The sequence below is a fragment of the Marmota monax genome, unplaced genomic scaffold, assembly GCF_021218885.2.
Source record: "Marmota monax isolate L192 unplaced genomic scaffold, Marmota_monax_Labrador192_F-V1.1 WCK01_AAM20220418_F8-fsc00073, whole genome shotgun sequence".
Classification (NCBI taxonomy): Eukaryota; Metazoa; Chordata; class Mammalia; order Rodentia; family Sciuridae; genus Marmota; species Marmota monax.
The window spans coordinates 7,925,394-7,952,314 of record NW_026692846.1 but is presented as its reverse complement, the minus strand read 5'-3'; the positions used below and the strand labels follow the sequence as shown (position 1 = coordinate 7,952,314).

Here is a 26,921-nt window from a genome sequence, read left to right as displayed (position 1 = left end):
CATGACCTAAGCACCTTCCAAAGTCTTGGCCTCCCAGCACCGCCCAGCACATTGGGGGCCGGATTTTAACACATGAATTCTGTGGAGACACAAACCTCCAGTCCAATGGCCTCCCTGGGACCTTGCCTGAGGTCAGATTGCCCCAACAACTAGATGTTGTAAGGGGGCAGATAGCTTTGAGCCTCGGCCTGGTTACCTTAGTGTAACTGTCCTCCTGAAGCAATGAGCTCCCCTAGAGAGAGGCGATGTCCTTCCCAGCTGGGCTCCTGGTGCCCAGCAGAGAGCCCGGACAGTGCCTGCTGCTTGCTGGATGGGAGCCCCCAAGGGGACGGAGCAGGGCTCAACTCCACAGCCCAGTCAGGGCCTAGGGAATCGTGCTGTGTCTGCAACCACAGGAGCTGAGAGTTTACGGAGGCTTAGCATGTGGGGGCTCAGGGCCACCTGCTTTGTTTGCAACACCCACACAAGAAACCCATGGGGCAGGCTCTATTATTTTAACATTTTACTGAGAAGGAAACAGAAGTTCAAAGAGCAGTCAAGTGTTGTCAAGATCTGGGCTCAACCCAGGCAGTCTTGCTGTACTGCTGGCTATACCAAGGGCTGCTCTACCCTGAGACACGACCTTGGGAGACACCCTTTGTTCTGTCAGCTGGCAAAGCACCCCCAGCCAGCCTGGAGATCCCCAGGCTTCCCAACCTCAGCCCCACTAGCCGCTTTCCTCCACCTGACCTCTAGTCTGAAGTTCTGAACTCTAAGCAGCCTCTACGGTGTGCCAGCAGTGATCCAAGTGCTGGAGACCCTGGAGGCAGAGGGCACCAGGTCTCCAGCCACTTGCAAGGAGTTTCAACTGATGGGGAGAAAAGCCAGACAGCCAAACTAAGATGCCCAAGAGCTGGGATGGGGGTGTACCTGCCCTCCCCCATCTCCACCAGTGCCCAGAGTGGGAGAAGAGCTTCAGCCCTCAGGGGAGGAGGATCCCCTTCTGACAGTCCACACTGACGCAGTTGCATTTCTTTTTTGTGGTGACTGCCTGTATGTGAAAGCAGCTTCTCCCAGATCTTCCACTCTCGTGGTCAGCATAGGTAAGGTGGGTCTTCTCCCAGAGTATGGCCACTCCATATCCTCTTCTCCCACAGGCTGCGGTAATATCAAGAGAGTGACCTTAGGACCCCTCAGTCCTGAATTTCTGCTCCTGGGGAAGCAGGAAGCCCGCAAATGGCTGCAGGCTTTTCACTGAGCAGAACCCCACATGGTGGGGTGCTACAGGCTATTGCGGAAGTGCTGGTGTTGAGACCCTAGGCACTCTCTGGTTACCAAAGTCAACCTGTGGTAGTGGCTTGGAATAATTCAAGTCCTTCCCATTTCTCACTGTGCTGAAGTCTGCTACCAGGAGGGAAAGTTCTGTCTTTGGGCTCGGGGATTTGATTAGGCTCAGGTGGGTAAGCCTCCTTTTAGGGCCCAGCATGTGGCCTACGACGACCCATTGGTGGTGAGAGCTCATCATATTCACGGGTCCTGGAGAACAACACTCCTACAGTCCTGAGAGGCTGAAGAGGCTTAGAGACCTTGCTAGACTGGCCATGTGCAGCCCGGGCCGAGAACACATACCTGGAGGCTCAGTTAGGCAGGGGAGGGAAGGCAGTCCAGGGGCTGGTGTGTGATGAGCAAGGGGAGGAAAGGGGGATGGGAGGCAGGTGCCCGGGGGACTGCGGGCCTGTGAGGCTCTAGTCTACTTTGTGGGCCCTTCTCAGGTCACTGGAGGGCTCTGAGTGAAGGACGCCATGAGAGCTGAAACTGAAAAGGCTGAGCTGTCCTCCTTAGGTAAGCTAGACCTCGGAGCCGCAGGAACAACGCAGTGTGCCCAGAGAAGAGTGGACTAGCCAGGCAGGAGACTGACAGTGGACATGTGCTTGACGTGGACAGGATGCTGGGAGAGTGCAGAGTATGGCAGGGGAGGCCTGGGGTGGGGCCAGAGACTTCATTCTAACATGCCCCTGAGGCGCACGCGGCTAGCCCAGGGACTACATTTTGGCTTGGATAAAAGTGGCAGCCACAGAGACAGAGGGACTATTTGAGGCATGACAGGAGGTGAAGGCCAGAGAACATGCTGAAGGTCAGATGTGGAGAGGGAGAAGTGAGGAGGTCTAGCTTGAGCCCCCAAGTATTTACAAGTGGGTAACACATATGGGGAGGAGAGGAGGGGCAGAAAGTGAAGCATTCTAGCTTAGGGAAATTCCTCTGGCCAGGGTGGCAACTACTGTCCCCTGGGAATGTAGAGAAGAGCAAGGGCCAGCTTGGAGCTGCACTGTCCAAGGGCAAAGCCAAGGAAGTCCTGCATCGCCTCTCACGCTGACTGGCTGACAGCTCTGGCCTGCGACTGCTAGGGCCAGTGCAGCCTTGGGCCCAAAGCTGAAACAGGCGATGTGATCTCAGCCAGCCAGGTGAACGTGCAGGTAGCAGCGTCAGGGAGGAGGGGAAGGGATTACACAGAAGGCTGAGGATGCAGGCCAGGACCAGCACCACGCAAACAGTAGTAAACTTAGCAATATTAAAACCCAAAAGAGGCGAGATTCTGCAGACAGCAGCAGCCAGAGTCACTGCCTACTGGAGACCAATCACAGAAAATGGGGCTTGGGAAAAGGAAGAGAAGGGAGAAGCGAGTTCAACGGGCTAGCATCCTTGGCCAGCTGAAGGTGGGTAACAGGGGAAAGGGGCTCAACAGAACAGAGAAAGGCCCTGGTGGGGATGCCCAGTTTTTTCAGACCATTTCTCATATGGCCATGGACATATCATAGGACTAATTGAAGATTTCACAAAATGATGCAATTTTTCAGTAACTACCATGGCATTAAAGGGCTCAGTAAATAACAAAAGAACTTTGAAAACAGAATTAGGCACATCAAGTCATCAGAAATTATGCCAGAAACAGAAATCTCTGAAAGAGCTTTTATTTAACACAATGAAAAAGAAAAGTTTCAAACAGCTAAGGGGAACCAAGAAAGGCCTACAAAGGACAAGGGTGGTGTTAAGTGACAAGAGCAAGCCATCACTCTTGTGATAAACGCATTTTCTGTCTCTGCATCTACAGGGCTGAAGGTGACCATGCAGCAGCTGCAGAATACACATTCTGTAGAGAATGGGAAGGATGATCAGACTCGAAGAGGCTACCTGTATGTGTAATTAGGAGCTGGATATAATTAAAGCTGGCAGAGGCCCAGGACCAAATGAATTGTACTGTGAAGTTCTTTAGGCAGGAGCAGAAGCTCATCAACCAACCAAAACTTGCAGCTGAAAAGTGGTTCTCATAGTAAAGCTGCGAGGGGGAAACAGTCCTCAGTGAGACTTTGGCATTGTGCAAAGATCCAAAGAGCTGGGGATCAAACAACAAAAGTTAAACTTGGATCGTAGACTTCTGCTCAGAGTCCAGGTCGCATGCCTGCACATCCAGCATCAGATCACCTGGGCGAAGGAAGCTTTGCCCTCAGTCCCTGTGATATACAATGGCTCTGATTATCCAAAGGGCATCTGGGAATCCCCTTGCATCGATCTTCCAAAGGTGCTTAATCCACCTTTAAGTGACAGTGAATGAGCAGAAACTGCACTGTGTGTATGTATGTATGTGAATATGCACGTGTGCACTATGCATGTGTATTCATGTGTGTGCATGTATGCACATGTATACATGCATGCATGTGTATATGCATGTGTGTGCACACCTGTGTATATGCATGTATGTGTGTATTCACATGTGAATGTATGTGTGCGTGTATAATGTGTATGTGTGGGTGCAAGTGTGTGCATGTGTATGTGAGTACATTTTTTCTTTATCTTCTAGGAAGAATCCTTAGAGGAACCATAACAATGACCAAAAACAGTAAGAGGAAAGTAGAGTAAATGGCACAACTGAGGGTACTGGGCGTCCACCTGCTGTTAGGACAAGCTGTGGCCACACAGGCAACAGGACACCGCACAGCAGGGCAGGCTCTGAAGGGGAAAGGAAACAGGAGGGGGAGACAAGCTAGGGACTCCTCCCCTTTTATCTCCACTATGTGGAGCGCCTGGAAGTCGGGAGAGGTTGTCTACAGTATGCCTCAAAAAAGTGCCTCTGTGGGAACAAAAGATGTGAAATTCCATTTCCTCATCAGATAGTGGAGATAATGGAAAAAGGAAGGACTTCACCCAGTCCTACTGAGCAAGATAAGAGGAGAGGTTTCGCCCAGGTCCCGCTTTAAGGCAATTCAGACAGACACTATCTCCTGGATGAGGATCTTTCAAGAGTTCTTCAGCCAGGCCTTTTGCTACATATTTACAATCAAATTAATACAACAGAGTGGTTGTTTTAAAAAGTGATAGTGAAAGTAGACTTTGAAGCCTCACATAAACCCCTTTCCATATTCCTCTGTTATTGTGCTACAATCATGAAATGCTCAACACTGCCCCCAGGGAGGGCCCAGGTCTGGGCTCCCCTTGCAGACACCTCCTGGGGTACCAGGCTTCTCTCAGGCCAGAAGCTTCACTTGAGAAGTCCCTCTGAGGGCAGCGTCTTCCCAGCAGCTGCCCTGGTCCAGACACACTGTGAGAAAGGGGCTCAGGGTCCCGAAGGCTTGGGCCTGGAATTCTAACAGGGCAGACTAGATACACAGGTCTTCGCCAACAGGCAACTGGTTTAGGAGAAAAGCAGATTACATTTCCCTGCAAAAACAACAAGCTGCAAATAACAGTGACCCAGTGCTGACGGGTAACCAACACAGGTTTCCTAGTAAGCACCAGAATGGCTTCTTGGACTAAGCTCTGCACACTGAGCCAGGGGGTGCCTGCTCTCCGCCTCAGCCTCAGCCTCCAGGGCCAACCCACAGCCACCACCTGAGGATGACAAGAGTAGCAGCAGCTGGGAGAAGGCGGGTTGATGTGGGCAGAGCTGGGATTCCTGACGACTTGTTTTGTTTTTATTTTTTTCCTGCTGTTATAACAGATGCCATAGCCTGCCTAAGTTCCAGAAAAGAGTTACATTTGGCTCAAGCTCCCGAGACTGGGAAGTCCACAATCAGGGCCCAACTGGTGAAGGTCGCCTTACTGCACCATGACATGCAGAAAGGCATGCAAGCACATTAGATGAGAGAGGGAGAGAGAGATTCTGAGATAACCAACCTACTCTTAAAAGCCTAACTTTCTTTATGAGAGTGGTGACCCCATAACTGAGTCCCCTCTCCAAGGCCCCATCCCATAATATCGTTACAATGGCAATTAGATACCAACATGAGTTTTTTGGCCTTGATTTGTTTATTTATTTTTATTTATTTATTTTTAAATCAACAGCTTGGTCTATGGGAAGCATGCTGGGATTGTGAAGGAGGCCAGGCTGAGGGGTGCCTGAGGTCAGAGACAGACTTCATTACTCCTTCCTGCTGCTCTCTACCACAAGGCACCAGCAGACAGTTTGAAACAGTTAGCACAGGAAGGAAAGCACTAAACAGAAGAGTGGCAATGCCGGGGGTACTGCGGAGAGCTGGAATGGACGGCAGTAGGCGTGACACCTCTCCACACACGAGCCAGGGCAGGGGGTTCTAGGGTTGCAGGCGAGTGGCCCTGCGTGGACAGAGATTGGGTATGAGATATTTACTCCTGTGGAAGGCAATTAGTACGCCAAGCACTGGTTGCTTACAACAGGATGCAGGTGCTCCACCGAGGACCCTGGGGTCGCTATGACTGTGACAGCAGCTCCTGAACTGACTCTCAGGCACCTATATGACCGAAGATTCCTGGGCCCTGAACTAAGGTGTCAACTGTGATAGCAGTATGGAGCTGCCAACACATGTGTGCATCCCTGCAGTTTCCAAACACCATGAAATCTGTGGACCAAGATCGCCTCCATGACACCTGAGAATTCACCCAAGTGAGTAATAACCCCTGGATGAACTAACGGCCTTCCCCTGACAAACAGAGCCCTGCACTCTTTGAGTGTCAACCTGACTGGCCACGAGGTGTCCAGGTATTTGACCACATGTTATGTCACCGTGAGAGTGCTTTTGGGGAGACTAACTGGCGGACCGAGCTGAAGCAGAGGGCGGATCTCATCAGTCTCAGACTCCAAGAGAGTAAAGAGGCTGACATGCTGCCCTGGCTGTGACACTGGTTTGGGTGTCCCTCGAAGGCCTATAACTGAAGGCCTGGTCAACAGTTGGCAGTACAGAGAAGTGGTGGGCACTTACAGGTGGACCCAAGGTCACTGGGGGAGATTCGTAGACATGCTCCCACCAGAGGCCAACCGTGGGTCCGCCCAATCTTAGACTCTGAACCTCTGAAATCATGAAGTGAAAAGCTCTCTTTGCTCTGTGGTGAGGAGGATTCACTACAGGGTACCTCGTCACAGTGGTGGAGAGCCCCAAATCAGAAGGGATTCCTTCTGCTGAGCCGACTTTGAGCTGGACATTGTCTTCTCTGACTTTGGTCTGAAGCTGAAACATGCCAGCCTCCAAACCCAAACCACAACTGGCTCTTGGACCTGAGCTTGCTGATGCCGTCTTGGGATGTGTCGGCCTCGGCCAACCCAGGAGCCATTGGCTTATTCGCCCACACCCTGTGGGTGCTCAGTCTCTGGATCATTCTCACTAAGAGAATATGCTTTCTCACAGTCTCAGCAGAGGAGTGACAGTGACCGGCTGCTGGAAGGGAGCTCGGCAAAGCATAGGGCACTGGACAGCGTTAGCTGGGCTGAGCTACATGAGGTGGGGCCCCACACACAGGGCAGAGTGCGTGTGACATCTGGACTGAAAGGTCATCTCGCTGAAGTTTCCTGGTTTTGTAAAAGCTACACAATGACCAGCAAACCATCTGGACCATTTCACTTGCAATACAGAGACCTTCTCCCCAAGAGACCGTCCCTCACCCTTGGGGGTCAACACCCACAAAGCACCCAGTGTCCCCCATAATAAGAAAACTTCTATAATAAGAAACAACATAGATTTATAAGAATAAAAAGCTCCTGGATTATCATAAGTGTAGCCAGTCAAATCCTCTTGACCTTGGCAGGAGGAAGCTGCGCTGTGAAAAGGTAGCCCTGTTCCTCACAATAACACCCTGAGACGGGAAGGCAGGGCAGGCTGGCCCTGCTGATGACATCCGCTGCAGAGGCACAATTGCACTTGGCCACATCCCCTGCCCTCTGTGGTGATAGGCTCTTCGGGGCCTGCACTGTCCTTTCTTCCTCTGCACCCTTCACCTCCGACGCACCAGGAAAATGCACCACATATTACGCCTACTGGGCTTCACGTTCCTCAACGGCCACATGAGCACTGCGACCACTGCGTTCATCCCACTGTTCACCGAAACATCCCCAATGCCGAGGCAGCATTGCCGACACACGGGGAAAGGGAAGTAGCGGGTCCACAGGACACACTTCTGTGTCCAGTGAGGACTCAGATGGTCCAACCATGGGCTCCATCTCGTCCATGTCTCTTCAAGAAGTAAGAGGAAGCAGAAACAAAAGACTCCCCTTAGCCCCCACTGCCCCATACTCAGCCTCCCCACAGGCCTGCCCTCATTTTCTTCCCTGGCAATGGCCAGGGTTTTTCCTTCTGAGTGCTGCTAAGCCCTAACCTCAAATACGTGACGTTAATCACTTTGAATTACCAATGATGAATGGTGATATTAACATTACTGGACAGTGACACAGCCTCATCAATGTTTATAGCAGGTCAATTCACAATAGGTAAGCTATGGAGCCAGCCTAGGTGCCCTTCAACAGATGAATGAAAATATACAATGGAATATTACTCTGCCATAAAGAAGAATGAAATTATGGCATTTGCTGGTAAATGGATGGAGATGGAGAATACCATGCTAAGCAAAATTAAGCCAGTCCCTAAAAACCAAAGGCTGAATGTCCTCTCTGATATGTGGATGCTAACACATAGTAAAGGGTAAGGGGTGGTAGGGTTGGATTAGACAAAGGGGAATGAAGGAAAGGGAGGGGGATGGAATGAGACAGTGAAATGAATGGGACATAACTTTGCTCTGCTCACATATGAATTTGAGACCAGTGTGACTCCACGTCACGTACGACCACAAGAATGGGATCCAAGTTGGAGTGGGTTGCACTCTATACATATATACTCTATACATACATACTATGTATACATACATACTCTATGTATGTATAGTGTGTCTAAATACACCAACTGCCCTGTATATCTAAAAACAACAAATGAAAAAGTAGATCATGGGGAAAAGAAAATTATGAACAGTATATATAGTGCTTTGTGCATATGAGAAGGAAATCTGGACACTTTTGAACATAAAGAACCAACAGTTCTTCTTTGGCCTAACAGAAGATGCATATAAAGCAGGGAATTTTAGAAAGCTCTTTCAATCTGCTCCACGACAGTGCATCCAAACCTCTGTTCAGGTTTCAATACTGCACCACGTGCTTTAGGATGAGGTGTCTGTTTTGCTGTTTTTTTTTTTTTTTAGTACCAGGGACTGAGCTCAGGGGCCCTCGGCCACTGAGCCACATCCCCAGCCCTATTTTGTATTTTATTTAGAGACAGGATCTCACTGAGTTGCTTAGTGCCTCACTTTTGCTGAGGCTGGTTTGAACTCTGTATCCTCCTGTCTCAGCCCCGAGAGGTGCTGGAATCACAGGTGTGCAACACGGGGCCTGGTGGAAGTTTTGCTTTGACCTCTCTAGTACTGATGTACAGGATACAACTGGAGAATCAAAACGTGAAACCCACAGCATAGTCAAGTCTACTTAACAAACACTTATTGAGCAGCTACTCTGTGAGGTCTTGGAGGGAGCAAGAGGATGTCCCCAACACAAGGCCATGCTCACCAAGGGGCAGAGAGAGGAGGGCACCATTCTGCCCATCACGCACAGGAGGAGAGTGGTTCAGGACACTCATTAGGCAGATATGACTTCCCATCTAAGAAAGTCCTAAATCAGAGTTCAACTGAAGAAAAGAACTGAGACCAACTCATCTATCCTTCAATTTATATGATGGAACAAATGAATTCAGGGGAATTCTTTCACCTGGGAGAGGCAACAGCCTTTCAAACACCTCTGCTAGGGGCATGGGTGTTTAATGTCCACCTGCCCATCAGTCCATCCATCCACCTTCCCACCTGCTGTGTACCAACAGCCACTGTGAGCCGGGCTGGGCCAGGCGGACACGACCTCCTACAAACACGCTGCCGTAGGCAGCTCCTCCCCACAGTTCCCCAGTGTCACACTGCCCCATGCTCACAGAAGAGAAGGCTCTCCAGGATGGCTGCTTTCTCCTCCTGCACACACCTTTTCCTTGTTTACACTGGTTGTAGCGGATGCTTGCTGAGCTGTCTGTCTAATTCCTGGAAGCACATCTACGCTGTATCCTACACGGCGACCTCATGTATCACTGCACCGTCACCGGTGCTCAATAAATCATTCCCCTGAGTAGCAGTAAATCAATCCTGTTCTTAGAAACAAGACACAAATCACTATCAGTAGCACCTTCCCACATTCTCAAAAGCATCTGGCCTGTCAGAAACACGCAAAGTCCTCCTGACACTCTGGATGGGAGCACCCAATCAGACCTTCCTGAAACACCAAGTCTAGCTCAGCACTCTACATGCCAAGATGCAAATGCCAAGCTCCAGAAGAGACTTACAAGACAATCTGGGACTGCAACCCAGGACATGCCAATGAAAGCTGAAAAGCCAGAGCCCGGAAGGACACGGCCTGCTTTCAGCTAGTGCAGAACACCAGGTCACAGCAGGCTGAAGCACTCAGCTGCCTACTGTCCAACTTCCCTCCAGGACCTTCTTGAGGGAAATACCGCCCTGGAGGAGGTATGCAGGACACACAATCCAAACATTGCTCTGGAGAACTAAGTCTGCTCTATGGACCAAGAACTCCAGAGTTGAGCCAGAATGTTCTGATTGTCCGCAGAGTTACTTGGCGTGAATGTCATGCTTTGAGCCATGCCCTGGGCACACTTAGGGAAGTCATGAAGACCATACTGGGAGGCTCACTGGGGACTCACCAAAGGCAGGTCACCAGGACACAGCCTTGGGTACACATGAGAGCCACAGTAACAATCATCCCTACCTGTCAAGGCCAAGCTTGCCCCTTCCCTCTGTTGACTGTTTCATGTTTCCTTGTTTTCAGTTGTAAAATTCACAACCAAATTTACAGTCAAGTTTGGATAGCTCAGGTAGCCCACACCTCTTGCAGGTGCCCCCCACGACCCTCCATAGAAGAGCCCCTGTCCCTCACCTCCATCCCACCCTCCCCTTCCTGCCTCTCTCCACTTGCTGGTTTGCCTTGGCCACCCTTTATGGCCTGCTGGTTCATTCATGAGTTTGTCCTGTTCCCTGCCAGTGAGTAACCACCAAGGTGGCACTGCTTCCACCGGAAGCCCCAGCAACCAGAATACCACCTGAAACAGGCACCTAGTAAACACTTCCCAGTGACTCCAAGGAAGCACCGTGAGCTGTACAAAACTCCATGCTCTGCACTTCCAACTCCACCATGAACTGCAACTTTGATTCTAAATTATATATTTCCCTGGTTCTGATGTTTGTCATTTGTGTTTCTGTCTTGAAAGTACTTGTGTAAGCCAGCTTAAGTCATTTATGAAGTGAAGCAGGAGACAGCAGACGGACAGACAAGTGTGAATAGGTGGAAGGGTGCCCCGTGCCGACGGGAAGTCCAGCTCAGGACAGGAGGCGCTGAGCCAATCGGTGTGACCTTTCTTCGGAAGCTGATGGCTCTTCTCCTAGCCTGTGTGGACCTGAACAGGTGATGCTTACTATTTAAAAAGGGCAGTCTGTGGGGAAATCTGCCGGGCCTCTGTGGCTGATCCCAAACTTCCCACTGGCCCACTGTCTGCTGAGGCCTCAAGCAAAGAGGGCTTTGCTTTTCACCACAGATGCAGCCACACGTCCACATCATGCTCCTTCTCATTCTGAAATGCTTTGAAATGAAACAAATGAAGCGTTCCCAGAGTGTTCTGAAATATACTGTGCCTCTCCCCTGAGCCCTGCCCCTAGAGAGACCTACAGAAGACGCAATCCCGCGATCATCAAAGTAGGAGAAGATGCGCCAGCTTAGACCAGTTCTGTCCCAAGCTACCCCCAGTCAAGTCAATGCCCAGGCCACATAAGAGGACAGAGGACGTGCAGTGACACAGGGAGCAGGGGTTTCCCAGAGGGGGCCCTTACCTGCTTCACCACAGTCACTGTCCCAGGTGCCATGGCAACCACAGAGGCAACGGCGGTGGCGTCGTGCGTCTCGCTGCCCAGCTCGATGATCTGCTGCAGGATGTTCACGGCCGTGGGGTCAAGCCGGTCACCTTAGGAGGAAGAAGCACACAGAAGACCATCAGGGCCTATGAAGGGCACCCACGGCAAAACTGGACCCTCCCCTCTGGGTGCTTCACCGGGCCTCTTCCAAAGGATACACAGGTTCTGCATAATCGCTCATTTTGACAAGAGAAATAATTTGTACGGTACTTTATAGCTTACTAAGCATTCTCTCTAGAAACCTTGCAAAACCTCGAGCAACTATGAAGAGACAGCATTGTCTCCATTTCACAGACCTGTCACTGAGTCACCAAAAAAGAAAAAAACAGCCTTGAGAGACTTGCCTCTGCCACTGGGGCTCTATTCTACAACCTTTCCAGGGCCAGAGGCCTTGCGCCAGACTAACCCTGCACTCTCAAGGCCAGGCCATGGTTTTCGAGGTGGGTCCATGGACGAACACCATTCACTCACAGTTCACTCATCCAGGCCCACTCTAGGTGTGCACAGACTTGCCCTCACCATTCTCAGAGGTGTATCTCAGGTCCTGGAGTGCAGCCACAGCTGCCTGCGTCCCCTGAACATCTTCTTCGGCCTCTGTGATGTGGAGATACTGGGTGGAGGGCTCCTCAGATGTTTCTGTTGCTGGCTAAAATAAAAACAAAACCTAAGTGGTCTTCTAACAGGCTGACCAACCCCCAGGGGCTTTAAGACAATGTACTGAGACAAAGCAACACTGGCAACATCTCATTTACCTAGCTTTCCTGAGAAATCAGTTGCTCCAATAAATAATCCCCAAAGAGCAACCTTCTCTTTGCAAGTACCAAGATTTTAAAACCAGCTCTGGTGGAAGCTTCTTATTCCTCCTTCTTGCAGGAGGAAGAGCAGAGGATGCAGCTCACAGTCAGAGAACTGCATGCTTATTATTCTTGCACATGCACTACCAGTGGCTTCCCCATCTCCTCCCACTGGTATCAGTGCCACGACGAATCTGCCCCTAACACGGGATCTCAGGCCATGGGGCTAAGAGAGGCAACTGAGCAGCCAACAGTAGGGAGGAGGAGGAGAAAGAGGGGGACGGGTGAGTACACGACATGCAGAGCCTGGGTGCCAGCGTGTGGGAAATCCAGTGCATCCCAGCTGTTCACGTCATTCCGTTAGCTATGTGAAGGTACGATAAACAAAACTCACTACAAGACAGCCATCCGTGCTAGGTCAGCACTTGTGATGGGGAAGGACGATCACAGGTACAGAGAGGGACAGCAGGGGAGAAGTGGGGAGGATTCTCACAGAGCTGGATAAAAGCAATGGTCTCCTTCAGGTCGGGCTGGGCATGGGAGCAGAGCTATGAGGCAGGAGGCGGACTGTCAGCAATGAAGGAGAAAAAGGAAGACCTCCGAGGAGGCTTAGGGGAGCCACAGTCACGCTCTATAAGCTCTCGTTGGGAGCTGACGGAGGCCGGCAGTCCAGGCACCTGTCCTTTCACAGCCAGCTGGCCAGCTCCATTCAGGTTTTTCCAGGCTGACACAAGAGACTCCCAATAAATACCTGATGAATGCAGAAATCAACAAAAAGAAAGGCATTTCCCTTAGGAGCCACTGAGCCATGTCTTAGCTAACACTGGACCCAGGCCTGCCTGAGCCTGCCACCTCATGGAATGCCACCTCATTCTGGGGTCTGCATTTTAGTACAGCGCTTTTTGTTTTTTGTTTTTCAAGAGAAAAATATAATTTTAATGAAAGAAAAAAAGACATTTTAGAAATTTATTTATAAAAATTTGACCTTCTAAAAAACTAGGATTTTTTTCCAAATATACTTCACTTGAATAATTTCAAGACAGAATCCTGTACCTGCCTTTGTAAGGCATTCCTGAGAGCCAGAGAGCCCAAACTCCTAGAATAGGAACATGTTAGTCCCCTGGAGACCACAGGGCCCAGCTTATTGGCTGCTCGACTGTCTCACTTGTGGGGTCAAGGGTAGGGCTTTGTGTCAACTGCTTTTGCTCTGCTTAAGGTGGAAACTGCTGGAAGGGAGACCTGCTGCATGCATTGACCAGTGACCAGTGACCAGGATGGAACAAGCTTTACATCACAACCAAGCCTCACATCTCTTTAGTTCAAGAAGGCAAATCCTTGCAGCATGACTCTGAAACGCCAGGGGATTAACCGTGTCCCCACAGACAGAGCCTGAAGCTGAGGACATCAGCCTCACCAGCAGTACTCAGGGCTTCCGCGGGCCAGAGGCAGAGCCCAGCACTTTACACAGCCTTCTCCAACCCACTAAGCCTCTCAGGCATTATTAGCCTACTGTTCAGATGAGGACCAAGGCCACAGGTTCAACAACAGCTCGAGGTCAAGCAGTTTGTAGAAGATAGAGGCAGGACTCAAAGTCTGGCACTCAGAAGCTCATACTTAATTTAAAAATTATAAAAAAATGCCAACATACTCAAAAGCAGAGAGATGAGTGCAATCAACCTCCACGTACCCGTCACCCAGTCTGACAATCATCAACTCATGGCAGGCAGGGTTTCCCCACACACATTTCATGCCCTGCCCTTGGATTATTTTGAAGTGAATCCAGGAATCATCTTTTCTTCTATAAATATTTTAGAATGTATCTGAAAGCTAAAACTTTTCCAAAACATAAGTTTAATTCCACTGTCACCCTCAAAAACTCAGCAATAAGCCCTGAATATTATTAGTGTCTAGGTAACATTCAAATTTCCCCAATTATCTTACTGCTTTAACTGCTGGTTCAAACCAAACCTGAGTGAAAGTCATTCCTGAGAAGTGACTGTCCATCTCAGAGGACTTTAAAACCCCACATGTGCTCCTCCTTGCTGGCCTTCCCTCTGGGGACTGTTTGTTGAAGCAAGCAGGCAGTGCCTCACAGGTCCAATAGCCTGACCGGCCGAGCACATCACCCTGGACAGTCAACCTGTCCCTCTGTCCCTAGTTGCCATCAGCTGGGAGTACGATGCTGAGGCACGATCAGAGCAGAGTCCCCTCCTGGCACGAGTGCTTCAGGGTGGCACTGCACACCCTCTGTGGGACACGTGCATTGCGTGGCTCTCGTGTGTAGTACTGGCAGTAACTGACACTCCCTGCTGGACCCACAGCATCATTACAAGGTTGCAAAATTGTAATTTTCTACAGGAAAAACTTCCCCCTACCAAATCTTTAGTTATGCTCACACTGGTGGGTTTTTCTTTTTTTAAAGGTTGGCCAATTGCTTATTCCTGGCTTTTATTACCAACTTTTAAAATAAAGAGCTGATTCTTGAGCTGTTTTTCCCAAACAGCACTATAAGCTTATGAAATTAAACGTATTTTATGTATTCCACTGTGTTTACTAACAGCTTTAGAATAACAGTATCACCACTACCACCACCAACAGGAAGTAACGGAAAAGAGTGCAATTCTTTTTGCCTTTAGGTTATGTCCCCTAAGGAAGGTACAATCCAATTACTGTTTTAAAGGCTCTCAAAACAGTTCCTGTCTGTTGTTATGCCACCAACTTGAGGAATAGCTAGAATCATTCATTTCCTCTTCTCTCGATGTTTAGGACTTTCTTTTTTGTAGTTTAATGTTTATTCCTATGTAGCATATATCCATGATGTCCGAGTGAGACACACACCCCAGGGTGCTGGAGAGGCAGCCCTCCCCTGTCCTTCCCTCTGCTTCCCCCTTCCCAATGCACAATGCCCACCTCTTCATTCTCTATAACTACTTTATTTTGCAGTAACTGTGGACTTAAACAGGAGGTGCAAAGACAGGACCGCAGAGAGCTCCTGCATGCCCTCTGCCAGCCTCTTCTAATGGTAACGTCTTTCCTGGTCACCACACCATTGTCAAAACTGAGAAAGGGACCCTGGTGCTGTGCCGCCAGGCAGGCTCTACCTGACTCCACCGGATCTTCCTTGTGTTCTCGCTCTTCCAGGACTCTCCCCGGATCCCACGTGTGGGGGTGGTACCAGGGCCGTGCACGTACCAGGCCAGCGCTCTACCGCAGAGCCACGCTGGCAGCCCATCCCACAGGAATTCAATCACCACATCCCTTAGTCTCCTCCAGGAGGTGACAGCTTCCCTGGTCACTCATGATCTTGACAATTCTGAGGACTCCAGGCCTAGCGTGTGATCACTCAGAGGATGTGGGCATGACTTATGGTTCTCACAGTCTGAGATTGAAAAATTCTGTAAAGCTCCCTTCTTGTGACATCAACCAGTTGGTACCAGTGTGAGTACATTTTACTACTGATGAGGCCAGCCTCCATCCCTTGTGTAAGGTCTATCCACAGGCTCCACTCTAAAGGAACTTCCTTTCCCTTTGCAATTAATAAATATTTGGGTGGAGAATTCTTGAGGTTATGCAAACATCCTATTTCCCTTACACACCTGCCCGGTGGTTTCAACAATCTCAGAGGGAACTTGTCCACAGCATCACTCCTGAGCTGTTTTTCTATTTCTCCAAATCTGTCTACATTTATTAACCAGAATCCTCTACGAGTATGCATAGTCCCTTCTCCCCCATTTATTTGTTTAATCACCTGTTTACATCAGTGCAGACTCATGAATACTTCATTCTTTGGGTTATAATTGTAGTATTGATTTTATATAGTATTGATTTCGTTACTCAATTTTCAGCTTTGGCCACTGAGAACTCTTTCTGGTTGCCTCCCATTTCCTTCTGACATACATCCCCTTTTCATCCTTTCCTTTTCTGTTTTGTTTCGATCACTGTCTGTCTGGAGCACATTTCTAGAACCACATATGCTCCAGAATCCTCTTATATATTCTCTGCCTCAGCCCAGTGATCAACTACTTTTCTAAGGAACTATGTTCCTTATCAGAGAATGCTACTAGACACTAAGACCTGCGCTGGGCGTAGGGGTGCATTCCTGTAACGCCAGCAACTTGGGAAGCTGAGGCAGGAGGATAAGAAATTTTAGGCCATCCTCAGCAACTTATTGAGGCACTCAGCAAATTGATGAGATCTTGTCTCAAAATAAATATTTAAAAGGGCTGGGGATGTAGGTCAGGGTTAAAGCTGCCCTGGGTTCAATCCCCAGTACCAAGGAAAGAAAAATAAACCAAGACCTGGTCCCTGGTATGCTCACTGCTCAGGTATCACTTGTTCCAGGCCCTCTCAGCATGAAAGCCTGAGAAATGTAAGGCTGCACACTAACCATGGCACACACCAGTTATCATCCCTTATCTGAAATGCTTGGGAACAAAAGTGCTTCCAAGTTTACACTTTCAGGATTTTGGAATACATGCGCATCTACATCTCTATATAAAATGAGACATCTCGGGGTTGAGACCCAAGTCTAAACATGAAAGTCATTTGTTTTATGTCCACTATACACAGAGGCTGGAGGTGGTTTTGTACAGTATTTTTACTGAACCTGTGTTTGGACTGTGACCCCTCAAGTGAGCACTGGATGCACTGCCATGGCCCCTCTGTTTCCTGGGGTGATCATGAGTGCCAGGGAACACGAACACTGCTACGCCTCGGACATTCTTGGTTTCCTCAACAGATGCTCTGGGGAGGGGGCGATGCTACTGCTAACTAGTGGGAAGAGTCCCATAATGCAGCCAAACATCCTGTAAGCCCCAGGACAGCCTTCCACAAGGAAGACTCACCCAAATCAAACGTCAACAGTGCTGAGTCTGAGAAACCCTGCCTGTGTCCACGGAAGTGATACCTAGTATTTGAAAAGAGGGCCAGGTGACTGCTCCAACTCTGAAGAGGAAAAAATGAAGGCAGCAGGAAGGAGCACCAGGCCCCAGGGAGGGAGAGAAGGTCTGATCAGGAAATGGGGCCTTTGCAACTCTTTCAGTGAGGATGGTACATGCTCCCTGCCTTCCCTTCTCTCAGATGCAACATCTGAAACTCTGGATTTGTGAACAAAAGAATTAGAAATGTCATTGCAAATATTCACAGAAGAGTCTAACTTCAACCCAGAAGAAGAATGTACACATGACCCAGATCCTACACAGCTGTACCCCAAGACACAATTATAAAAGGTTTCAGAAATTTCCCAACGAGCAATCTCAATGCCCTGAGGATTGGTGTCTGTGCCCAGTTATACCCAGCCTGTCATTTGGTTTAGAAATGTCAAAATCAGGACCATACTTTAAAAAGTTACCTCCCACTTGGGGTCTCCATCAATTTCCACCACCTTCAAGCCGTGTTTGTTCTTCAAGTGCCTGTTGAACTCCCATTTGGTGCCATACACAAAGCTGCACACGGGGCATTTCAAACCACCTGTAAGCACAGACAGGTAGAAGGTGTTCATAACATACAGGAATGTCAGGCTCCTCTCCTGCCCACCTGCCTCAATACATGTCTCCAGCATTTACATTCCATCCAAGTTCACCTGAGCTTTGGATCACAACAGCAACAGTGTGTATGTGTTTTTCAGGGTAAAAAATTAAAATTTAATGTACTTTTCTCATTTACTGAATACACATGCGCAGAGACCCTAACATGTGCTTGATATTTTAGATGCCAGAAAGAAATAAAATGAGTAACATAATCTCCTTGGCTGAATGGATAAATGGCCAAAATCATTCTTTCATGTTTTCATTTGCAAATGACAAATATTTTAGGGGACAAAAACACAAATGAAGGGTAGTGACTGCTGCTGTCCATCTCCTCTGAACCAAACACGTAAGACCAGGAGTCAGATCCTCAGTCTCATTCACACCAGAAACTAAGTCATTGGTACAAATTCTCACAAGAATCTCCCAGCAAAGAACCAATTAAAAAGCTGGTCACATTCTGAAATGTCACTATTTATTGAACTGACTGAATTTTGCACATATTCCAGGAAGTGTTTGGATGCTTTAATTAGGAGAACATAAAACTTGAGGTCAAAAAAAAAATTGGAGTTACACAAAAGACTGTCTTTCTAAATTTCTGTTACAAACAGCAACCAAATTGGAGACTGAACAAAGATCCCTTTGAGCAGTTGGGCTTTCTGACACAAACTGCAGTCCTGAGATCAGCCCAACTCTACCAGCCAGTGACGCCTGCTGCCATTGCAGGGCTTCCACCAGGGGCTGGGTGGGCCTGGGCACACCTGGGGCTGGGCGCCTTGCCACAGTGCCCCTGGGTTCCAGCTGCTCACTCCCCAGTGGTCAGCCCTCATCCTCTTCTGCCCTTTATTCTCCACTGGGACCCAGCACCTTCTCCTGGCCATCATTACCATGCCATGTGTCCTGGGATCTCAGAGGTCTCAGGCAATGACCCCAGCAGGGATGACCTGCTTCTTCTCCCTCCATCTGCATGCGTTCTGCTGGGCCCCCTCTAGCGGGAGCTGTTCATGCTCAGGGGCCCCAGATAGGAAAGAGGCCAGGCCAGGGCCATGCCGTCTCACCTGCTCCCTTTCCGTCTGGATATCACCCTGGCCTCATTATTCGCCTCTTCTCTTTCTCAAGCTCCAGATAAACTTACTGGGTCTTCTCCCTACCTTCCATGTCTCTTTGTGGTCACCTCTATCATCTCTGGGCTGCATTCTGGATAACTGCTCCTCTTCCTCCTCCCCTGGACACAGCTACACATGCTTACACTTCCATCTGAAGCCTGGGTCTGTGTCTTGTTTGCTCCTACTCTCACTCAGGATGATCTCTTTCATTTTAAGCTGATTTATCTTTTACTATGTATTGGTTATTATTCTTGGAAACCCTTCAGAAATGCATTCAGGCCTGAAATGCAAAAGCCTTTGTCCAGGGACGCTATCTATCTGCTTCTCCTGGGTTCTTTCGCGCACTATCACTTTTAGAACCACTTGAAATAAGTCAAGTTCATCACCTGAGGTTCCCATGCCCTCCCGGAAATGGGAGTCCAGGTTTCAGGGGTGTGTGTATGCCTGAGAGCAAGTGTGTGGGCATGTGCACGCCTGCACGGTGGGGTGGGGTGGGGGGATACCTCTGGTTCACCCCTACTGAGGACAGCCCTGGAGGTCTCCAGCTTGTGTGCTCCTGGAGTATTCCTTTTCACCCCTTCCCCCAGTGAGGCCATCAGAACAAGTGACACTCTGCTAGATTATCAGAATAGACTATCCCTCACAGGGGAAGGTCCAGGGCCCAGCTACTCTGGGTTCTGTTTTCCTGTTAAGTTTGGCTCATTAATTGCACACTATCTTGATAGCTTTTCAGGCTTTTAAGATTTTTAAATGTTTTAAATGTTCTCTTGTATTTTTAAATTGTTTTCTTGTATTTTTAAATTGTTTTTTCATTGTGAGGATTAGTCTAAATAAACTGTCCCACCATTAAGACTCAGTTGCTATTATTTGTCCTGTAAATAATTCAATATGTATTTCCTTAGAACAAGACTTTCTTGTGGATGAACTAGTGCAGCTAGCAAAAATCAGGACATTTAACATCGATAGAACATTATTGTTTAGTCCAAATCCTGTCCATTGTTTGCTGCTGCCATCTCACTTACCCTCTTCCTCACCTTCCACAGGATATGGAGTCTGCACCACCTCCCGTGTCCCCCTAGTCCATCCCTACTCCCTCTGCTTCCTCTCCATACAGCCTCCTGCCCAGGGCCCTGGCTTTCCACCAGCTTCTCTTCCTACTGAACCGGCACGGCAAATCCACCATCCAGAATCAACCCAACCATAGCCTTCCTTGCTGGGTTCCCAGGATGCTGGGGCAAATCATAAAAACATACTCATTTTGACTATCATGTTTCCAACTTCGGGATTTCTCTAGTTCACCTCCACTTACCCAGGAATGTGACCAATTCTCAACCACCTCATTCCCGACACGCTCTAAGTTACTGCCTTCTACTTCACAGTGAGAACATCAGGTGAGAACCTCACATCAGCCTGGGCAGGCTCCAGGAGTGATGAGGTTCCCTCCCTTCAGAGACCAGCCTCTACCCTGTGTCCCCGGCACAGCCCTGGTACAGCTCCACTGGACTTGAGGCCCTTTTCATAACCTATGGCTACATTCTCCCTTATTATTCTGAAATGAAAACTGTGAAAAACAGAAGTACCACCACACTATCAATAGAATGTACTAACATAAAAGAGAAATGAAAGGAACCTGTTACATAACACACTGTAGTTAAACTACAGTTAGTCTGAACGTGAATGCGTAAACACAGTTACAGAAATTTTAGAAAATCTCCTCAAGTTTGCGGCCTCCCTAGAGGTAGCCCCTAAAATGAGCATCTCTTAGGGGAGTGTTTCTCGGGCTCTGGGACCCATACCTGCCTCGTTTCCCTGTCTCAGTGGCTGGGCATCCTGCTTACCCCTTGGCTGGGGGCCCAGATCTTCTTCTCCAGGGTCCTCTCTTGCCCCCTCTAAACAGGGTGCCCCCCAGGGCCTGCTGATTCCTTAGGGAGTTGTCACTCTGTGCATGTTATTCGTGAGCTGATGACGACCCTGCTTTAGTTCCAGCCCAGCCTTCTGCACTGAGCTGCGGCTTCAGAAGTGGCCCAGGCACCCTCCCTCACCAGGCTCAACAGAGTAGTGTGCTCCCAGCATCTCCTGGTCTAAGCCTCTAGGGTCTTTTGCATAGATGGGGGCAACTGGCTCCTCACCCATCTCCTGGTAGCCTCTTGGTCCTCTACTCTTGGTCTGCTCACTACCTAGCATGCTGAATGGTCTTTGAAAAGACAAACTAAATCACATGTTGCACAGGTGTGAAGCCCTCCCATGGTTTCCCGATACACCTGGAGTACAATCCTGGCTTTTCCTGTCCCGAGCACCCCCACAGCCTCCCTCTGATCTCACAACTGCCCTCTCCTTCCTTGGTCTTTTACACCATCCCAGCTCATTCCCTCCTGAGCCTCCCTGTCTTGGAAGCTCATCCTGCAAGATCTGCATTTGATCTCATTCCCAATAGGGTCTCCAGACTCGCCCCTTCAGAAAGGCCTTCCCAGACACTCCTGCCCAAGGGACACCCCACTCACAGAGACACCCAAGCCCTAAGGGGTTTCCTACTGTGGATCAGTCATCACAGTGATCAGTGAGATGCTGTATTACTTATATTTCCTGCACATTTCATTGTCTATCTTCCCTTGTTGATGACACCCTTGATAGGACAGGAACTTGGCCCAGCAACCTTGCTACTCAAGCCCCAGCACCTAGCAACTGTAGGTCCTCAATTAATGGGTGCTGACTCACTGACTCCAGGTCTCCTCAAATCCTCTTTATCCAAGAGTCCCCCAACTCTCCTCTATTTTGTCCCTTTGCTCTGACTTCATCTTTCTCCTCAGCCAATAAGTGTGCCCAGTCTTATGGGGAGAGGAGTTGGACCAAAAAGCCCACTCTGCTGCCTAGGTGCAGCCTGCTGCAGAGCCAGTGTCTTAGTCAGCTTTTTCACTGCTGTGACTAAAAGACCTCACAGGGCCAATTTTAGGGGAGGAAAGTTTATCTTGGAGCTCCAGTTCAGAGGTCTCAGTCCATAAACAATGCCTCTGCTGCTGTGGGCCAGAGGGAGGCTGAACATCATGGCAGATGGGTGTGGTGAAGGAAACCAGCTCAGGACATGGTACCAGGAAGCAGAGAGAGACAGACTCCTCCTCTCACGGAGGATAAGATACAGACCCCCAAAGGCATGCCCCCAGTGACCCACCCCATCCAGTCTCACTGCACCAGCCTACAGTTCCCACCAGTTAATCCCTATCAGGGGATCCGTGCTCTAATTCAGCTAGACTCGCATAACCCTATCATTTCACTCTGAACTTTCTTGCATTGTCTCACACATGAGCTTTGGGGGGACACCTAGATCTAAACCATCATAGCCAGGATGTTACGAAGAGTCTCCATCTCCAAGGAAGGGCATCATGGCTTCTTCTGAGATGGAAACAGGGAGAGAGGCTGAGGGAGGAGGGCTACTTTTCACTACTCATTCATCTGAATCCTTTAAACTGTATTCCATCAGAGAATACTAACCCTATCCAAAAAAAATTACTGAGTATAAATGTAAACCAGGAAATGATACGAAGCCATCACTTCCCTTCCTCTCCAATAGCAAGGCTAGTGGTTCTTGCCCAGAGTGATTCCCTCCTAGAAGGGACTTTTGGTAATTTCTGGAGAAATGTCTATTGTTACACAACCAAGGGGTGCTGCTGGTATCTGATAGGCTCAACATCCTACAATACACAGGTCAGAACTAAAACTGAGAATGATCTCCCCTAAACGTCTGGCTGCTGAGGTTGCCATAGCAAGCAGGCTCCTGTACCCACCCTCCTGCTGTGCCTATGTCCAGAGGCCCAGCTCCCTCACTGGTCACTCCCGTGAGCACTGTGTTTTACTCCCAGCACCACCACCAACAGCAGTGACACATACCACCTGCTTCTCGGACACCTTGCACAGTTGGGCTTGCTTCCCAAGAGCCCACCAATGGCCAGGATTTCCTATTCCACACAGAGACTCGGGGTGGCAAGGTAACATTTCTGAGGTTATACTGCAAAAATCAAGAACTGGACCTAAGTCTGTCTACCTCCAGGGCTCACATCCTGAACCCCAGGCTGTGCTGGGCCAGTGTGACTGCATTACATGACAATGTTGACCACACTTGCCAACCCAAACAACTTCTTTGTGAACTCCTGTGAGCCCCCATTCTCCTCCAGGCACCTTCCTGATGCAAACTCCTGTACTGCTTCTTCAGCCTGTTTGCAGTCCTAAAGCCTTAACCCCCGATGGGTATGAAAGGATGTCAGAAAGTGTCCCCTTTTCCCAACACCTTTGTGACCTGAATGCAAAGAGCCGGGCTGAGCACTGAGTGTGTCCTCACAGTGAGGCTGTCTGGACAAATTATATAAGAAACAGATAAGCTCATGGGGATGTAGCACACTTTCTCTCCCCATTTTTGGCACTGGGGACTAAACCCAGGGGTCCTACCACTGAGCTACATCCCCAGCATCTTATTTTTTAATTTTTAATTCTGAGATTAGGGTTTCATTACACAGGCCTAGAACTTGCAATCCTCCTGCCTCAGCTTGCCAAGTCACTGGGACCATGAATGTGCACCACCACCCACAGCACACCACACAATTTAATTATCTTCCAGGGGCACTTATAATGTGTTGTCCCCCCCTTGTCAGTGGAATGGATGCAGGCACTGTCCTATACCGGGTTCCTCATCTGAGACGGTGGGTGGTCTCACAGTCATCTGCATAACTGCAAGTGAACCCAGAGGCCAGGAGTGTGTCCCTCCCACACTCATTGCTTTGCCATCTCTGACCTAGGGATGTGCAAAAGAGCAAAGCAGGTACACAGAGACCAGAGGGCAGTGTGGGGTGGCTCCTACCATCACAAAAAGACCACAGCAGAAAGTGAATTCTTAACTTCCAGAATATTCTACAGAAAGGCAGCTCAATGGATTTGCTTATTTTCTGAACTGCAACACACTGTACTCTTTTTTTGACAAGATCATATGTCAAATGAGCTTGTTCTTTCTTGACCAGAAGATAATCAAACTTAGTTTATAGTCTTCATTGTTATCACCTATTAATCACTTAAAATGACATCTCTTCCTAAAAATCATCTTTGAAGAACCTCCAAGGTGCAAGGACCTCCACTGCTGCCTTTGGCTAGACTTACCTGGCTTCTTGGAAAACCTAATGTACAGCCACGGCCAAGAGCAAATACTTAGGGTTAAACGTGGGCTTCAAAATAAAATTAAAGATTCCTTCTAGGGTACTCTTTAATGGAAACTAATTTACGGAGAAAAACATCCTCATATTATGTTTAAATTAAACTTAATATGATAATGCCCCCACACTAATTAAAACTTCAACCTTTGCCATAGTGACTTTAATTAAAGAAAAACAAATGAAAATGCGTAATCTAGACTGAAGGTATAACTATGCTAGTTAATTGACATCAAAGCTGGAAGAAATTAATTTCTATTTCAATTTGTTAAATCCTTAACAATGCACAGTAAAGGTCAGCAGAAGACATGGTGGATTGACTCGCAGCATTGACATTAAGAGCACACCATAAGAACTGCAACCCCCAAATCACAATTTCCTCACATGAATGACCAACAAGGCAAAAGCACAGAATTTCAGGAGGAATTTGAGTCCAGTCCTGGCATTCTTGGCCCTTTGTTCACAAATTTCAATGTAATAATTCCAGAGGAGTTTCAGACATTAAAATATTTGCACTTCTTTGTAGAGCTTAACATTATGGGAAATTCAACTTCATATTCAATAATGTAAGTCTCAGAATGGCATGGAGCAATGGGCAGGTGGACAGAAGACCTGCATCTAGCACAGCTCATGTGACCCAGGTGACTTCCTTCAACCCTGGGGTCTGATTGTTCTCCTCCAAGAGGGTGAAAACATTCAAGCTCATTCCTTAAAGAAGGCACAGCAGGCAGAACACTGGCATCCTTGGAGCCTGTGAACATGCTGCCTCACATGGCAAAGGGGCCACGCAAATGTGATTCAGTGACGCGCCCCGAGGACCATCAAGCATTCCTACTGAAAGCACAAGGATCATTACAACAGAAGGCAGAAGAGAAGGCCATGGTGATGCCACAAGAGAAAGACTCCCTGGACATTCGTGGCTGTGAGGATGGAGGAGGGGGCCCAAGTCAAGGAACGTGGCCCCCTCTAGAAGCTGGAAAGGGCAAGAAAACAGCTTTCTAGAGTCCAGAGAAGGAATACAGGCTTGTTGGCACCTTGACTTTAGTTTGGAAGACTCACTGCATATTTTGCTTTCAGAACTGCAAAATAAAATATCTGTGCTGTTTTAAAAAGCCATTTGTTTCAGCAGCCATAGGAAACTAATACAGGTGTTAAAGGATCACCGGAGCAAAAGCAGATTAACTATCAAAGGAAACTGGATAGAGAATAACTAGTTCAGAGACGTGGTCTTTGTTGACATCCTCACCTCCTGTCATCTCTGAACTCGGTACCTGCCCTACAGTCCAGCCAGAATCCCAGTTCAGAATGAGAAAACGTGCCAGGGGTAGGAATCAAGAGGAAATCACCTGTAAGTTTACCACACAGGGGTTCCCAATGACATGACATAGTGCTAGACCACATCTGCCACGGGACTCGGTGACATCTGAATCCTGTATGAGACCTCAGTCCCATCTTTCCAGGATAAGAGGAAAAGTACAGCAGAGGAAAAGCAACACATCTTGTCCAAGGCCAGCCCCATGTTGCCAACCCCGGGGAGGAAGACCTGATAAACAGGGCCTTCCCCATGTCCTCAGCCCACACTCCTCAAAATCCTGGGATCTGAGACCCTCTGGGTAACCAGGGGGAAGGGCTAGAAAGAGACAGGACCCACGATCATCCTTGGGTCAAATTAGCACCCAGTCTAGGTACAAAGACACAGAAAATAAGCAGCAGCCCTGTGTGACCCTTTAGTCACTGACACGTGGCCCAACAGCAGGTGCAACCCAGCACACCCTAGAATAGGACTGAGCCTTTTCCTCTGCCTCCGTCTTCTGCTCACCCCTCAACAAGCTCAGACTTACAGATTTCTCACGATGTGTGCATGGCAAGCACACTGCTAGGCAAGACCACTAGGTGTGGCTTGGCTACTTCCTTACTTCGTGGCCTGCGGTCAGCCTTTGCCCTCTCTCCATTTCCTCATTTAAAACAGGAATGCCCATGCCAACCTCACAAGGCCACTGCACAGGATAAATCAGCAGGTATGATAATGACAACAGCAAGGTAAAACATCACATTACTGGAAGCACCTACCAATAATGTGTTGAATCTGGGCCCTAATAAATATAATTTTAAAATAATAGTGTCTGAAGGTCTAATTCATGAGTTTTGAGTTTTTAGATATGCTGTTTTCCTGAACCTGGTGTGAAAAAGATATGCAGATACATTCCAGGTTCACATGTACATGTCTTTATATTCTTCTCATATAATAGTTCAAAATAACAAAATTTTCAACTAAGCCTTCTCCTTGACATGCCTCATCTCTTTGCTTCTTCTATCTCAATTACATACCCTCACCTCAATGCCTCTGCAACTGGGGACCCAGAGAAGGCACAGCCACTTGAGAGAAGCAGCTGATGTTCCTCCTATATGCATCCTGGGCACAGCAGAAGCAGGATGTGCTTTCTGCTATACCATCAGATCCCCTAGCCTCAAAAGCAACTGCCTCACACCCCATGCCCAACCTAGGCAGCAACAACACAAATACTACCATAGGATTGCCTCGTTTGACAACAGATTCCAGTGGCTAGCATAGTTCTGGACATGCTTTAGGAGTTCCAGAGATACGTGCCCAAAGAAATACATGGATAAACATAACAGCAAATGTGAGCCATTATCAAGCATTTACTACATGCTGGACACTGCCTGGAAATCTTAGCGAATGAGATCAAATCCTTGCAACTACGGTTAAGGTAAATATTAGCTTTCCTCTGCCGAGGAAAAATGAGGTCATAAGGTGAGTACCTGTCTAAGTGCCTCATGAGCAGAGACCCCTCCAGGTCTGAGTCCTTCCTCTGGGCTCATTCCATAATCTAGAGGGACTTGAGAGTGTTCTTTGGCCTCTGGCTCCACCTTCATCCCGCCATGTGCACTGGAGGGAGCTGAAGCCTCCTAAAGCTTGGCACCAAAGCACCTTGCTCATCTTGCTGCCTGTGATTTACAGACCAGTTCCTGAGTAGCTTAATGAGTCATGTTTCAAGGAGAGGAAAG

General features: G+C 48.5%; 1 protein-coding gene across 7 annotated transcripts in view; it reads right to left on the bottom strand.

Annotated features, from left to right (window-relative positions):
• Positions 1-26,921, bottom strand: part of Zfat (zinc finger and AT-hook domain containing) — a 180,581-nt gene that overhangs the window by 16,723 nt on the left and 136,937 nt on the right. For 6 of the 7 annotated variants that reach the window (XM_046449063.2, XM_046449065.2, XM_058580870.1 and 3 more), the window contains 3 exons: positions 17,425-17,543; positions 11,800-11,926; positions 11,200-11,330 (listed from right to left, as the gene is read on the bottom strand). In XM_046449063.2, the coding sequence (XP_046305019.1) occupies positions 11,200-11,330; positions 11,800-11,926; positions 17,425-17,543 (377 nt within the window). Of the gene's footprint in view, positions 1-11,199; positions 11,331-11,799; positions 11,927-17,424; positions 17,544-26,921 lie in introns of those variants that run through there. The other variant, XM_046449067.2, reaches the window with a different exon arrangement.